General features: G+C 40.1%; 1 protein-coding gene across 1 annotated transcript; it reads right to left on the bottom strand.

The window, feature by feature from the left end:
* Nucleotides 1-596: 596 nt before the first annotated feature.
* Nucleotides 597-9,446, bottom strand: LOC127384495 (protein NYNRIN-like). The gene is made up of 2 exons (XM_051619052.1): nucleotides 9,291-9,446; nucleotides 597-7,371 (listed from the first exon to the last, which is right to left on the bottom strand). Exons 1-2 carry the CDS (start codon nucleotides 9,444-9,446, stop codon nucleotides 3,925-3,927), a joined length of 3,603 nt encoding a protein of 1,200 aa, XP_051475012.1. The 3' UTR covers nucleotides 597-3,924.
* Between the last annotated feature and the right edge of the window lie 7,235 nt (nucleotides 9,447-16,681).

Below are 16,681 nucleotides of genomic sequence, written 5' to 3'. Positions count from 1 at the left end.
AAGAAATCCAATTACATAATGTATGTCAAGAGTATATATAGTAGCATAAAAATGTGAGTCTTGCCACCCACTGAGGTGATGGCCCAACTCTGAGTTGTCAATAAAGCAAACCTGGAGTTACCCACTGACTGGTGAAAATCCTTTAACAGAGACATTACTCACTGCCTCAGGATGGCTGCTCAGCTTCTGCCCTATCAAAGCCTTTGCTTGCTCTGCTGAGCCCTGACCAAGTTCCCAGTGCTGCACTTCCCAGCTGTGCTGCTGATCTCATCCCAGCACCTGCTCCAGGACACGTTCAGCTCTTTGGCTCCCTGAACTATTCTTGCCCTAACTTCATACTTGAACTCTTAATGCTGTAAGCAATCCGGGTCTAATCAACTTATTAGTACTTGCTTTCTTACTGTCTGCTATGTAGCAGTCAATGATGTTGACGTAAATCCCCTCTACATAAAGCTGCTTTAATTAAGTAAACTTGAGCAGTGTGAGAGAGAACTGCCTGCGAGGTTCAAGCAAAATATTTATTTGAACTTCTCTTAGAAGTTTAACTGCAGGCTCAACCACACCACTGTTAAAAATTACTCGTTAAATCAACTGAGTAATATTCAAGGTTTTATTAATTCATGGCAAGTAGAAAGCGAGCAAAAGCAGCGCTGGGTGACAGGGGAGTCTGCGCTCCACCACTGCCACACGCTTAAACCAAATCACCAGTCTTTTATGCTCTTCTTCTTCCGTATTCGTGTACTTCTGCTTTCCCTCCGTGTTGTACTCTGCGCATGTACGATTTATTGCTAGGGGGTCCTTTTCTGCCTCCTGGAAATCGTTGGGATGAAGTAAGTACTCTTCCTCTTGTGTCCTCTTCATGAACTCCTTTAGTCCTTTCCCATATATGGTACGGTTTCATAGCATTTTGCTGAATAATACATACTTGGCGGTGGCAAAGCATACATTGTGCAAAGCTTGGCAGTTTCACATGGGTGTTTTTCTGTTAGTACTTCCTTTTTTTCTAACCACAATATCGGGGTGTTACAAAGTTTTTAGTTTATTAATAGTTTAATACACATTATCTGTTTCTAACAATTCCCCCCTTTTTCTTTTTATCCTATGTTATTAAACTATCTCTTCTGCTTCTATAAATCTTCCGCAAGCTTCACATCTCCAATCACATCCACAAGGTTGTTTACAATTACATTCGAGATATGCATATTTATCTGTACCACAGGTACAATATGCTTCTGGTACTTTTTGTGGCACTTGTTGATATTCAGCTCTAGAAGTCAAAATCATTAATTTAGTAATATCAAATCTTTCTTTTACAAATTGTAACACATATTTTATAATACATGGTCCAAATATTAATCCCAATAAAACTAATACCAATGGTCCAGCCAGAGCAGACAAAAGAGTAGTTAGCCATGGTTTTGCACTAAACCAATTTTCATACCATGTTGTACCGGTCTCTAGATCTTTTTTACGTTGGTCTAGTCTCTTTCAAAGTTCTGCCATTGAATCTTGGACTACTCCAGTATAATCTATGAATGTGCAACATTCTTCTTGGAGGGCTACACACAATCCTCCTTCCTTGAGGAATAACAAATCTAAACCTCTTCTATTCTGCAAGGCTACTTCAGAAAGAGACTTGACCGAGGTTGACAATTGATTAATTGATTGTTCTATTCTAATTAGATCTTCATTTACTGCTATTTGTAATGCCTGCATTTGTTCACTCTTAATAATTGAGGCTATACCCGTTCCAGCTCCCACACCTCCTGCAATTAGCAAAGTAGCTAAGGAAATTGCGGTAATTGGCTCTCTTTTTTGTCTACTGAGGCCTCTCTCAAAATGATGCATAACATCTTCCATTGGATGGTACATTAAACGTGGAATGATTATTACCTGAACACAAAATTGAGATACATTAAATACTTGTAATGATATACACGGTGTCACCCCAATATCTGAGCACACCCATTTTGCTCCTGTAGCCGGTATTGCCCACTTGTAGGTTTCACTTCTCTTTTGCTTTATTCTTGTCTTATGAATCGTGCTATTACAAAATCCTTTATATTGCTCTGGGACAGTACCAATACATTGTCCTCTTCCTGTTACATGCTGTAAAGTCATTCCCTGGGTGTCCTGCTTGTCCTCACTCTAAGGACATTCTGAGGGATTTGTTCTGTTTGACCATTTAATTTTATCTGATTGTCCTACTGCTTCATAGTAAGGTGGTCTAACATTAAAACATAACCAGCATTCTTTAGTTAAATTTGGCTTGGTGTTGTTCAATGCTAAATAAGACGCTTACATTATTTCCCACAAGGGGTCTTAAAAGTTTTTATGTGGTGTTATCGCTATTTCTGACCTATTTTGTGGATCAGTGTGGTTTCTTAATTCCATAATGGTTGAATTGACTTTCGCTATTTTGGGCAATTCTTGATTTCTTTTAGGTGTTTTTGGAGGAGCTATTATAATATTAGGACCCACTGAGGCAGAATCATGAGGCATTCTTGTTTTAATAATCTGAAACATATTCCCTCTATCTGGTCCTGGCTCCCAGAATCTTATTCCCCACATTCTCCCTGCTAACCAAGAATCTTCCTCAGTCCTGAGGACCTTAATGTTTACTTCTTTGCAGTAACCCTCATCTTCACAATGTCCATATACATGACCATCATGGCCTATAGTCGGTCGTTTACAGTTAGGGGGATACCATTCTATATGAATATACTTGTCCTTACTGGATTCTGAAATTAACCAATCTGAGGCCCAGGTCTCACAACCCCAATACCCACAATAAAAATGGTAGGGGAGCTTACAATAGTCCTTTCCTGGATTTGACGCGGGACATACATAGAAACCTCTACATTTGTCTGCTCTATCCCGACGATTCCCTGTAACTAGCTGTGTCAAAGATACGGTAAAATTTACATTTGTCCAATTTGAGTTTACTCTGATTGGAGTTTCAGGATTTTCTAAATTAACTAATTTCCAAATCATAGGTTCATGTGGATTTCCAGCTCTCACCCAAAATATAAAAATACTTGTTATCAAAATAGTCAACATCCTGGTGTCCAACAGGTTTCAGGTTTTAGACTTTTCCCTTTTATAGGGTTATTCTCCCTGCCTCGCTCGTCAACTGGGTTGCAACCAGTTACGAGGTTAATTCTCTTCTCGGCAGCGGGTACTACCCAAAGGGGTCTCAACCTTCAACTTCTGTTGGTTCCCTGCATCGTCCGATGCGTATGATACTAGATTTTAAATGGGCGGTGATTGCTGAAACACACTGGCAAAGATTCACATGCAGTATAGCCAATTGGTATTGTTCTGCTGACTCAAATAGCTTCTGTTCTATTGCCTCTTCTAATTCTGGTTGATAAAGTAACCGGTGTTGAAATTTTCTGTCGCATCTGCTACACCACCAGTTAAAAAGATCGTATCTCCATTCCTGCACCACTAGTGAGCAACCTCCACAGCAAAAAGTTATTATTGCATTACACTTTTTGCTATAACAAATGGTACAGGGTTCATAAGCTGGCCCTTGGTCTAATAAGTCCCTAAAATCATTAATCAGGCTTCTTACTTTCCTCCAATTGTAAGGAGGTTTGGGTATTTGGGATTTTATTACCTGAGATAAGGGTAAATTCTCTAAAATGGGTATAAAAATCAAGGATACTTTATAATCTAATCTCTCAAAATCTATTGGTCCTACTTCCTCTATATGTGATTGGTTTCTATTTATGGAAACAAATTCCTCTTCCACATTTAACAATTTTCCACAAATAATATACAATTAATGATATCACCAATGCTATTATGATTCCTAAAATACACTGTACATAAAAAGGTAAGTTCTCAAACCAAGTCCAAATCATTCGGAGCTTATCGCTTTAGTACCAGTTTGGTTTCTCCTGGAGGGCTGATGACCTTTCACTGAGGTGGGGACACAGGTCCTTTTATTTGGCTTGCATGAGTCCAACCACGCTCCGTTGTTCTTACAGCAGTTTCTGTGGTAAGCAAAACAAGAAAAGGTCCTTCCCATTTAGGTTTCAAAGTCTCTTCTTTCCATACCCGGATTAGGATCCAATCCCCAGGTTTTATATTATGTATTTTCAAGTCCAATGGAGGTCTTTGTACTATCAACCCTCTCTTCCATAATTCTTCCCTATGTTTTGACAATTGTGAAATATATACTTCTAAGGTTTGGTCTTGTACCAAAACATTTTCTTGTGGTTTTTCAATATTATAGGGCATACCATATACCATTTCATACGCAGAAATTCCCAAATCAGATCTAGGTCTAGTTCTCAAAATTAATAATGCCATAGGTAAGCATCTTAACCAAGATAATTTCGTTTCAATCATCAATTTGGTTAACACTGTTTTAATTTCCCCATTCAGTCTCTCGACTCTCCCTGAGCTCTGTGGATGCCATGGCGTATGGTAGTCCCATCTTATTCCTAAACATTCCGATAATTCTTTTATAATTTTTGAGGTAAAATGTGGCCCGCGATCGGAGTCTATAACTTCAATCACACCATATCGAGGTATTATGTGTTCGAGCAGCACTTTTGTTACCTGGTTGGCAGTAGCTCTTCCCGTGGGAAAGGCCTCTACATAATGAGTTAAATGATCTACTATTACCAAAAGATATCTGTACCTCCCTACCTTGGGAAGTTCAGTAAAGTCAATTTGTATGTTTGAAAAAGGCCTGATTGCTGGGGGTCGCCCTCCCAGTTGTCTTTGCCTACTTCTGTTTCGATTTACTTTTTGACACGTTTCACAAGCTTGTGTTATTGTCTTTGCCACGTTGTATACCCCAATGCAAGAGTATAATTGTTCGAAATGATCAACTAAAGCTTGAGTTCCCCAATGAGTTTTTTGATGTATTTTTGTCATTATTTTTCTGGCCATTCCTTGGGGTAAAACTTCTCTGCCATCAGGTAACACTTGTTTTCTATTCTGTTCTTTGGCTCCCATAAGACACAATTTCTCTTTTTCCTTTTTACTAAAGCTAAAGTTTTCTTCATTTAAAGCGTCTGGGGTCTCTTTTACCATTAAAAGGGTGGTAGAATTACCAGCAACTCTTCTGGCTTCTTCATCAGCTACATTATTTCCTCTGATTCTGTAATTCGTGCCTCTTTGATGACCTTTAACATGAACTACTGCTATTTCAAGTGGACCTCGTAAAGACTTCAAAACTCTTCTTACAAGTTCTTCATGAACTAAACCTTTTCCTTGTGAATTTATAAAACCTCGTTCTTCCCAAATTTTTCCAAATGTATGTACTATCCCATATGCATATTTTGAATCGGTGTATATTGTGCCTATTTTTCCTTTTAATAACTCTAAAGCTTTCCAAAGAGCATATAACTCACATGCCTGGGCTGACCAGCTAGCATTTAAAGGTCCTGAATTCATAACTTTGAATTCTCCATTTTCCAATTTAACAATAGCATACCCAGAAAGCCGTTTCCCTTCTACTACTCTAAATGACCCATCTACAAACAAGATATCCCCTTTTTCTAATTCTTCTTCTTCTAAATCGGGCCTTATTTTACTTTGGCATTCTATTGTTTGTAAGCAATCATGTAGTGTTTCTGTGTTATTCTCTCCCTGATATAAAAATTCAGCCGGGTTAGTTGCCCCTACAGTCCTAAGTAGCAGTTTAGGCGATTCAATTAAAATTCCCTCATATTTTAATAATCGACTATCTGTAAGCCATTTTTCTGCCTTTTGCTGTAATACCTCCCTAATGTTATGAGGTGTATATAAAACTATTTTCCCATTAAAAGTGATGCGGTTTGCTTCTTCCAATAATGATGCTGCTGCTACAATAATTTGTATGCATGTTGGCCATCCTCTGCTTACAGGGTCTAATAATTTCGATAAATATGCCACTGGCTTCCTTTTCCCTGCCCATTCTTGGGTCAAAACTCCAAAGGCTGTTCCTCTGTCCGTATTTACAAATAACTGAAAAGGTCTTTTTACATCTGGTAAACTAAGGACTGGTGCTTGACTCAAATCCTTCTTTAAATTCTCAAAGTTCTTTTTATCCTGTAAAGTCCATTTCGGCAAATTATTTTTGGTTAATTGTTCATATAAAAATTTTACTTTTGCACTGTAATTCTCTATCCATTGCCTGCAATAGCCGAATAAACCTAAAACCTGCCTTATTTGTCTTTTATTTCCAGGCATTGTCAATTCCAATATTCCTTTAATTCGCTCTGGGTCTATTATTTTTTGTCCTTTAATTAAATAATGGCCTAAATATTTAACTCTTCCTTCTACAAATTGAAGTTTTTCTTCTGACACTTGTAACCCTTTTAATGCTAAAAAGTTAAGCAATTTTATGCTTTCTTCTCTAACTTTTTCCTTTTCACTCCCTGCTATTAATAGATCATCCACATATTGTAATAATATATTCCCTGACAATACTTGATATTCCATTAATAATTCTTCTAGGGCCTGTCCAAACAAATTTGGTGATTCATTAAAGCCTTGGGGAAGTACTGTCCATCTAAGTTGTTGTCTTCGTCCAGTATCTGGATCTTCCCATTCAAAGGCAAAATAATTTCTACATTCCTCGGCTAAAGGGCATGCCCAAAAGGCATCTTTTAGATCTATAACACTATACCAATTATTGTGTGGCCCTAATCGGCTTAGTAAAGTATATGGGTTTGCCACTACCGGGAACCGGGTGATTGTTCTCTTATTGATCTCCCTCAAATCATGAACTAATCGATATTTACCATTTGATTTCGTTACAGGTAAAATAGGAGCGTTGAACGGAGACATGCATGGTTCCAAAATCCCTTGAGTTAATAATCGATCTATTTCTGGTTTTAATCCTTTTCTTCCTTCAATAGAAATGGGGTATTGCTTTATTCGTACGGGAATTTGGGGTTCTTGGATTTGAACTTTTATCGGGGCAATGTCAAGTTTACTTATTGAATCTGGGGAGTACCAGGCTTCGGGATTGATTTCTTGTTTATCTTTTACCGTCAAGGGGTAAGCTTTAATGGCCAATCTTTGGTTTTCCACTTTAATCTCTAATTGTAATTCTACTATCAGATCCCGTCCAAGTAAATTAAAATCTGCTTCGGGAACCAACAAGAGTTCACCCACTCCAAATTTGTTTTCTGATTCAAATACTACATCTTTAATTTTATTTACCTTAAAAGGTTCTCCTTTTGCTCCAATAACTTGAACTTTTTCATCAGAAAGTTTGCATCCTTCCGGTAGGTTCCTAATTGTCGATCGCTCTGCCCCTGTGTCTACTAAAAAGGTGAACTCTTGTCTTAGGGGACCTATTCTTAATTTTATCAAGGGCTCTTGGTGACTCCGATCCCCTATAATATAGAGCCCCTGACTATCCTATTCTGCCTTTATCAATTCCTCATCTCGAATTCGCTCTCGGCAGTTTCTCTTAATATGTCCCTTCTTGCCACAGTAGAAACAACTTCCCTGTTCTTTTCGTTCTACATTCTCTGGCCGCCCTTTTTTATCCCTTAATCCCCCTGGACGTCCTCTCCTATCTTCTCTAACTGCCGCAACCATCATCTTTACCTGCCGTTTAGTACTCTCTTCCTCTCTCCTTACATATACTTTCTGAGCTTCTCTCAACAGCTCATCCAAACCTCTATCCTGCCAATCTTCCAATTTTTCAAGCTTTTTTCTAATATCCTCCCAAGATTTAGCCACAAAATGAGTTTTTAATACAGCCTGTCCCAAAGGGCTGTGTGGGTCTGCTCCAGAATACAGCTGCAGAGCTTTCCTCAACCTTTCTAACCATTCGGTGGGACTTTCATCTTTTTTTTCTGTCTTTCGTTAAAGGCTTTGCTAATGTTCTGTCCACGGGGTACTGCTTCCCGAATGCCTTGGATGACTATAGTTCTTAAATCCCCCATATGGACTCTGTGCTCCGGATTTTGATTGTCCCAATTTGGGTTCTGGAGAGGCCATTTGATGTCAGCTTGTGGCCCTTGGGCATGTCGGGCATCCCATAGTCTCATTCCTGCCTGTCTAATCATGTCTCTTTCTTCAGTGGTAAACAGCTGACTTAATATAGAGCTCATCTCTGTCCATGTATATAAGCTGGGTCCCAAAAACTGATCTAACCTTTCGGCTACACCCAATGGGTCATCTAATAAATTCCCCATTTCAGTCCTCTTAAATTCCCTTAAATCTCCCGAATTTAGGGGAACAGATACATATCCTATTCCAGGTTGGGGTCCTCCCATAGGAACCTCCCTTAGGGGATACACTTGAGCCTGATCTCTTTGACTCCTGGTTTTCCTCCTAGCTGGAGGGGTTATATGATCTGCAATATTAGGCGCGTCTGGCACTACTGGAGGTGGTGGTGGTACTGGTGCCGGTGCCGGAGGAACACATGGGGGTGGATTTAATAAAAGTTCCTCCTCTTTTTCTTCTCTCTCCTTCTTTTCTTTTAAAAAAAAAAATAAGAGGGTCTGAGGCTTTTCTACCCAAATTGCTGCATATGCACTCTCCTCTGGATTAAATGGATTCTTACCATTCACCCAGAAATTCAATTGTTGTCTTACCCAACCTTCATCTGACCCATAAACAGGCCATGTTATTCCTTTCTTTATTTTCTTCCCTCCCCATTTCTTAGTGCAATATTCTATCATTTTTTCTTTAGTTTTCCCTGCTGTTCCAGGAAAATACCTCCAATTATCTAACATAAATGCAAGAGGGGTATCCTTGGGGACCTTCCCCATGGGGTTCAAAAGCTTGCTTCCTTCTGCCCCCATCTTCTGGAATATCGTCACACACACTCACTCTCGCTCCCCTCGTTCCTAGCCCAGTCCCTCGCGGGAGTTGGGAAACGTAGTACTAAAGGGTCCGCACTCACTTGGTTCAGTATGTCGAACCTCTCAGTCGTTATATTCCAGGAATCCCGATCCCGCCCGAACGGAACACCTTTTTATACTTACGCAATCCTGCGTCTTCGTCCGGACTTTAGTGCACCAAATATTAAGGGATCATTACCGGTCTCAATTGCTCGTTTTCTAGAATTTAGGTTCGTCGAAGTGGGCGAAAGTGGTCCACTGACCCCGGGGGCCGAGAAACACTCAGGGCGCCTCCCCAGGGGATGGTAGAGCACTAATTTCCCATCCGAGTCACGGCACCAATTTGTTAAAAATTACTCGTTAAATCAACTGAGTAATATTCAAGGTTTTATTAATTCATGGCAAGTAGAAAGCGAGCAAAAGCAGCGCTGGGTGACAGGGGAGTCTGCGCTCCACCACTGCCACACGCTTAAACCAAATCACCAGTCTTTTATGCTCTTCTTCTTCCGTATTCGTGTACTTCTGCTTTCCCTCCGTGTTGTACTCTGCGCATGTACGATTTATTGCTAGGGGGTCCTTTTCTGCCTCCTGGAAATCGTTGGGATGAAGTAAGTACTCTTCCTCTTGTGTCCTCTTCATGAACTCCTTTAGTCCTTTCCCATATATGGTACGGTTTCATAGCATTTTGCTGAATAATACATACTTGGCGGTGGCAAAGCATACATTGTGCAAAGCTTGGCAGTTTAATAATACATACTTGGCGGTGGCAAAGCATACATTGTGCAAAGCTTGGCAGTTTCACATGGGTGTTTTTCTGTTAGTACTTCCTTTTTTTCTAACCACAATATCGGGGTGTTACAAAGTTTTTAGTTTATTAATAGTTTAATACACATTATCTGTTTCTAACACCACCTTAACTCCAGCTCTGAAAGGGAAGCTGTCCAAGCCATCTTCCTCTTACCTGCCCATTATCTGTGATTTGGGCCTACCATCGCTCAAACCAGATTAGTATATTAATATCTTACTTTCATCCTTTGAAGGGAAAGAAAGCAAGGCACAAGGTCTGCTTTCTTACTGACATGCATCAAGTCCAGTTTCAAGTGACAAGAGTTCACCAATCAGACACTGGCTAACAGAAGAGGAAACTGTGTCCTAAGAGAAACACTATGCTTGCTAGCATGGAAAGAATATCTTGTAATTCATACAGGCTAATGTACCAGAAAGCAGGAACAGTTAGTGACTGTTAAGCTGAGAAACCCTTTGGCATCAGAGGTAATGCACATGCCACGCCTTTTAACCATCAGTAACTGGAAGTCAGTGCAAGCCAGTCTAAAAGAGCTCACCCAGAAGTAGATGTTCAAGAATTGCTTGATTAATTATGGTACACATTGCTGTTCTATTCTTAACTTATGGAAATGTCCAGGTACTGAAATGATTTATCAAATATAGTGCCCAACAGTTATAAGCTCTTAATACAGGAAATAAGTGTAACTAAACTTGCCAAGACACCTTAAGGAATGGGAAGGTGCTTTTACTTCAAAAGTTATTTCATTTCTACCCATTCTTTCATACTTCAAGCACCAAAGATGTATGTATCAGAGTGGACTCACCAGGATCACATGCATGTCACCTGAAGGACACAAAACAGCTACTGAGTCTTCTCAACTCCTAGGCTCCTCTTGATTGATCACAACAGGAGTTTTAGTTACTTTTTGCACGGATCCTGTAGGAGTCAGCAGTAATTCTAGCAAGAGCAGTTAATTGCCTTGGAAACTTGCTTCCTTCAGCAACCTTAGGCCTTCGGTAAAGTTGCTACCTGGCATTTTTTTCTTCCTATTTTGTCAGGCCTATCCTGACAAAAATAAAAATAGCAGGGCTATAGCTTGTCTTCATGTTGGTCTAAAAGGAAGAGTACAGTGCAGCATGCTGTAAACTTCTTGCTATCCTCTTGCTGCCATATTGCATATCAGGAAGCAGCAAGAGCCAGGTCACTTCCCTAGAAGACAGTAACCCAGAAGCCAAGAGGGATCCTACAGCCAGCAGTTCATAGCCCTCACCTGCCAGGGCCCAGGCCTGCAGCACCTGAGCAAGGTAAGAAGGTCAGACCTAGAGATGACAGCCGAGTCCAACCAAGAGTGCAGAGCATGACAGTATAATGGTAATGATATAGATTCAGGGTTAAGCCAGTCCACAGGCTGAAGGCTAAATCAAGAGTCTCCACAGCTAGACATACACACACCTCTAGCTGGGCTGAAGATCAGAACTCCTCTAACAAAGGTTCAAAATGGAGGAAAAGCTCAGGGCTCAGCTTTGATTTCCTGAGCCCATGCTGTGGGGAGGAGGGCTCAAGTGAGGCTGATCAGGTCTATTAAGGGTTGTTAGTGTCCTCAGGGCCTTGACACTGCAGATCAACTGCTGATAAATCAAGTGTGTCATGGCCATGTTGGAGTGCAGCACTTTGGGTGTGATGCAAACAGTGGTAGTTATAGAACACTTGTTAATAGATTTAATAGAAATGTGGAATTAAGCCTAATAGAAATTTACTAAAATTATGAATTTGCTGTACTAAGTTAGCTGAATGGGTTACTTTTAAAATAATGTGCTTTGTGAAACTGTCAGTCAGTTATGCCAAGAATTCTGCAGGTTGTGATAACATCAAGTCAACATTCCATCCTATGGTCATGTTGATTCTGGACCCACCTGGACAATCTTCAGGCCTTTTACATGTAAATAGATAACAAAACAGTTGGAAATTGGTTGAGACCAGCTGGAGACAGGAAGAATACAAAGGACTAGAACCAACAAAGACCTCCACAGGAGACCCTTGAGCATGCACAATTACAAAGTAAATATTACAACTAGTTCCAGGAAATAAAATTACTATGTAAAATAATTCTGGGAGCTCATTGGCATAAAACTGAATATGCAGACTTTTGGTGTATATTAGTTGGGGTGTTTTGCTAACTTGTTGGAGCACTGATGGGGGAGATATCCCCAGTGTTGCCCAGAGCTGCCAATAAAGAATGCCTGCTCAATAACAGCTTGTTGTTACTGGGTTTCTGTTTCAGAATTCTTACCTAGCCACACCTAGCCTCTTACTTCAGTGAGGAGTGTTAGAAAGCAAGAGGGTGTGGAAGCTCCGAATGAATTTTGTTTCAATAGCGTGCCCCTTAGTACTTACCAGTTTTATTGCTTAGTTACCTCCCTCCTTAGGGATCAACACAAGGCCCTGGTAACCCACCCTCTATTGTTTTTCCTGCTGCTTTCACATGCAAATGTTTCATTCATAATTCATTCACAGCAATCTTAGTATTTTTACTCCAAATCTCTATGTTATAAATCAAATAAACCTATATGTGTGTTCAGCTTCTCCAAGTCAATGTAAAATGGAGTCTCTTCCAAAATCTCTATGAACAGATATTGTCTCAGAGGTAAATATCTACTACTCTAGCAGACCAATACTGTATCTGTATCCTTGTGTTGTGCCATAAGTGGGGTCCATCACCTGCAGTGCAAGGACCCAATCCACACACAGTCGAGATATTTGCTTTAATATTCAGTTCTTTGAAGAAAAGGTAGCCCACAAAGGTATTCCACAAAGCAAGCTCAGTTTCCTGAAACACAAGTGCTACTTTTATACCTAAAAATGTTAGAAAGAGCTTTATCTCTAACATTATTCAATCACTGGCAAACACAACTGGTCAACTCATTCCTCGCTTCCATTTAAAGTGGCAATGCTCAGGAATTTCACCACAGATGCTCAAAGAGTAAAGGGCTTGTTGTTAGTAGGGGTCCCTCTAGCCTGTGGGTGTGAAGTTAGTATGCTAATGGCTCATTAATATATTAATATGGTGATTTCAATTACTCAGTTGTTTTTCCCCAGTGCTCAAGGCTGTAACCAAGATAAGCTGTGGGGAGTGCTCCTTTCCATCTCTTTCATCTGTCCTGCAGGTGTCCTGCAGACCTGTCTCAAGGCCAGGCTGTTGACTACTTGGGGAGTGTTTTTCTCTGGAATCTGGTTTTGTCTACCTCTTACTGTTTCCCTGTTATCTAGGCCTTGTTTTTATTCTGTATGTCCCTTATGTTCTCTTTTATGTGATTTTTCCCAAATGTGATTTTTTTCTTTTACTCATGTCAATCAATAACTGATAACAATTCCCCCATTTGAGACTTAAATATATATATAAGCTTTCAATACAACTGACAACAACTGTATATTGCAATAATAAAGAAGCAGGTACTTTTGGAAAGAACTTGACATTTTTAGGTTGCCTTCTTTCAATCTTCATATCACATGACCTTTCCTGGAGATTACAGGGAACTGTAATCAACATTTTTCTTTTTCTAAAGGGAAAAGGGCATATAACAGTTCTTGCTTTTTGAAATAACTCCCCAGCTGAGTTACAGTCTAAGTCATGACTGTGGATTCAGTGGTGTAGTGTACCCAGGACCAATGTAATTTTGCCTGGACCAGAGAGAATGTGGAGCTAAGAAGACATTATTAGAAGTGATGATGGATCAGATTAGAATATGAAGAGAGCAATTGTAGGCTCATAGGAAGTAATTAGGCACAGGATGACCATTTTGTATTTTATATTACAAAAATAAAACTTACCTGCCCACTCTGATTAGTTCATGCACTGCAATACAATGATGTTTCTAAGGGTAAAGACTGTCTTACTGATTCATCAGGCCAACACAGCTGCAGCCATGCGATTTTCATTAACTAGAACTGTGATAAACTATCCATGGAAGCATTGTAAATGTTATTTTTTAAAAGAAATTATGCTGTGAGGCCACTCTGCATGACCTCAAAGCACTTAGTTGAACATGCTAAACCGGCTGCATCACTCTGAAGAGCTCAGGTTGTTTTCAAGAAAAATCTGAACTTCCATGGGAAATTATAAATTGTTTAGTACATGCCATGGGCTAAAAGTCACTGTAAGAAAAATATTGTAATATGTAGATAGTGAACAGTCACAAGATCTGTAGTATAAAAATATGGAGGCCATTCTGAAGGCTTCAAGCTGAGTATGATAGATGAGTAAGATGTAATCTGTAGTGTAATACAAGTCTGCCAATTGTAAAGAAATAATCAGTTGAAAACTACTTAGGGATATCTAAATGCATCTTCTTTGCTACAGGCTATTTAGCCAGATGTGCTTATCTGTGAATTTTATTCCATGACAGGAAAATATTTCACCCTTTACAATGAGGTATCCAAGGCACCCAGCACACATGGTGCATTAGCTGTGTCTGAAAACTGCAGTTTCCCATGCAGAGATGTCCGTGTCATTCCATCTGTCATCCTAAAGCTCTGAAGCTGCTATGGAGTGACTACAGCTCATCTCTCAAAACCCCTCACTTGCTTATCAGACCCAGAAGAGGGAACTAAGACTGCAGCTGTTTTTAAGAACCCAGGTCATCACTGCAATCTTGTTACCTTTTTCACCCTCGCAGTCCTACTTGTTGTGTTAAGAATATGAGTCTGCAAGGTGGCTGAGGAAGGCCCTTCTGCTGAGTCACGAGGTTCAGAAAGGACCCCATTGCTTTCTGAACTCCTTCTCAGAGAGGAGTTGTGGGAAGTTGTCTAGCTTCTCTTGTATAAGCTTTGGGATAGGAAAGCAGGCTAACTTAGTATGCTTGTCTCTTCCCAATGATGAGCAGGGAGGGAGGGAAGAACAACTTGCTTATCTAAGCCAAGACCCAGTTCCAGTGTTTGAAGTTCTTTACAACCTGGCAGTTTGAAAATTTTAATGACTCAGGTAATAAATGCAATGGCTGAGATAGGGAGGAGGTTCTGTAGCCAGACTGTTGTGTCAACAATAGCCAGAGGCACAGACTGATTGCCAGAGTTGTGCCATTGTGTTAAGGAGTCCACATCTGTGGCAAGTGTTGGTTCTACTTCCTCCCTCTTGTCTTGATTAATAGCACCATTAGCCTGCTAGGAGTCAATCACCACACAAAGTACAACAGAGTCCCACTTTGTCAAGGAGTATAAATTAGCCTTTAGAATCCTTAGTTTTTGAGGAAGAGATTCCAACTATTCCTGGATTGTTTGATGGTCCTGTATCTCTCCACCCCAGGCAGAAATGCCTCCTTGATAAGAAGCTGCTCCTCCAGTACTTTACGGATGATACTCTAGTGAATTGTTACTACAGTTTAACTAATCATTTAGCTAGCTTTGAGACGTTTAGTGCTAAGTAATTCTGATCTTGTTATATCTGTCACCTTAATAAATTACCTATCTTTACAACTTTGCAAAGCTGTCTCACTGCACGTGCTTGGTGGGGCTCTGAAACAGGCAAATGTTGACTCTTTTTAAAAAGAGTCTACATATATAATCCTTCAGACATAAACCACTGACCAAGCCTGGGTAATCCAGACAACCCTAGACACCTCTCTGAGAAGGAGTTTAGAAAGCAAAGGGGTCCTTTCTGAACCCCATGACTCAACGAGAGGGCCTTCCTCAGCCACCTTGCAGGCTCAGGTGTCACTCAGCCGCCATAGCTATTGGGCTTTGATTGTGCTAAGCATTTGACCACAAGCGTCCACGCCTGTTTGGTGCTAGACACACACATTGCCTAACTCATGCCCTTGCACCTCCTGATATAGCAGTTTTCCACTATTTTATGCTGGTTCTGCATTTCAACACAGCAAGCCTGGTTATTTTCCACACTACTCTACTTGCTGGGTCCCCTGGCTAAAGATTTGCAGCATAACGTAGAGTATCTGCATGAAAAACCATAACTGCTTTCTTCTTGCTCCTTTCCATGGGAAGATTGACAGAAACCAGGAGCTTGAAGGCGGGATGAGAAAACTAGAGGGAAATGTGTGTTCTTTATAACTATTGGGAAACACAGACTTAGCTGGTGCTTCCACATTGCTAAAGTGCTGTCAGCTCTTAAGAAGATGGCCATAAGACAGGGAGAAAGGAGTCATGGGATATTTACCACAGGATTCCTGCATGTAGAGTGACAAGGCTCCCAGGCAACTCACAGATGGCACATTCAGTTTTTGCTACAATAAGCACTTCTCAGCGCCCAACAAACTGCAGCACCAGTGTTCATGGATTCATGCACAGCACCCCAAGTACTGTGGTAAATTCTTTCCTCATATGAGACAATGAATTGTGGGTAAGAATAGATAACGTTAGTGTGGAAAGCTGTCAAATTTTTATCAGGTTAAAAATGCAACTCTGAAAAATGCCAATCATCTATCACTACTCCTAAATATTTCTAAACTCAAACAGGCATTTTTTATGATTAAGGCAGTCTCCCTTCCTTTTCTGCTTCTTCTTATCTCTTAGATAGGAGAGAGAGAGATGAAGCAGTAGCTTTTTACACAGCACCATTTGTTTTGAGAAAGGAAAAACAAAGGGAATTTTTGATTGCTTACTAAGGAACACAACTGCTAGGGCTGTTCATGTAGATGACATTTTTGGAAACACACTCTGGTATCTTCTTCAATATAGCAAATATGTTCAAAAGCATTGCAAATAAAGTACTCACTAAGAGAAGCACATAATCTCTTGTCCCTGGAGAACTAAGCCATAATGCTTATCACTAAGTGTGGGGAAAACACCAAACCAAAACAAAACAAAAAACTGCTGCCAAGCAAAACACAGCTGAAATGATAAAATAATTTTACTGATATTTAAATCCTTCTGTCAACCTCTTCTTTTTACAGTTCTATGACCTCCAGGCTCCTTAAGTACTAAACTGAGTTCTGAAGTGCAAGTGAAGTAAGATTTACTCACTTCAATGTAGGTCCAACTGGTGTCATAACCTGAAGGGAATTAAATCTGTTTAAGTAAACCTGATAGATCAACGTGGCAGTAACAGTGCCATAATTAGACAAATAATCATAAGTAT

The sequence above is a fragment of the Apus apus genome, chromosome 1 (assembly GCF_020740795.1).
Source record: "Apus apus isolate bApuApu2 chromosome 1, bApuApu2.pri.cur, whole genome shotgun sequence".
Taxonomy (NCBI): domain Eukaryota; kingdom Metazoa; phylum Chordata; class Aves; order Apodiformes; family Apodidae; genus Apus; species Apus apus.
The sequence above is the reverse complement of the archived record's forward strand: the minus strand, read 5'-3'. Positions and strand labels throughout refer to the sequence as shown.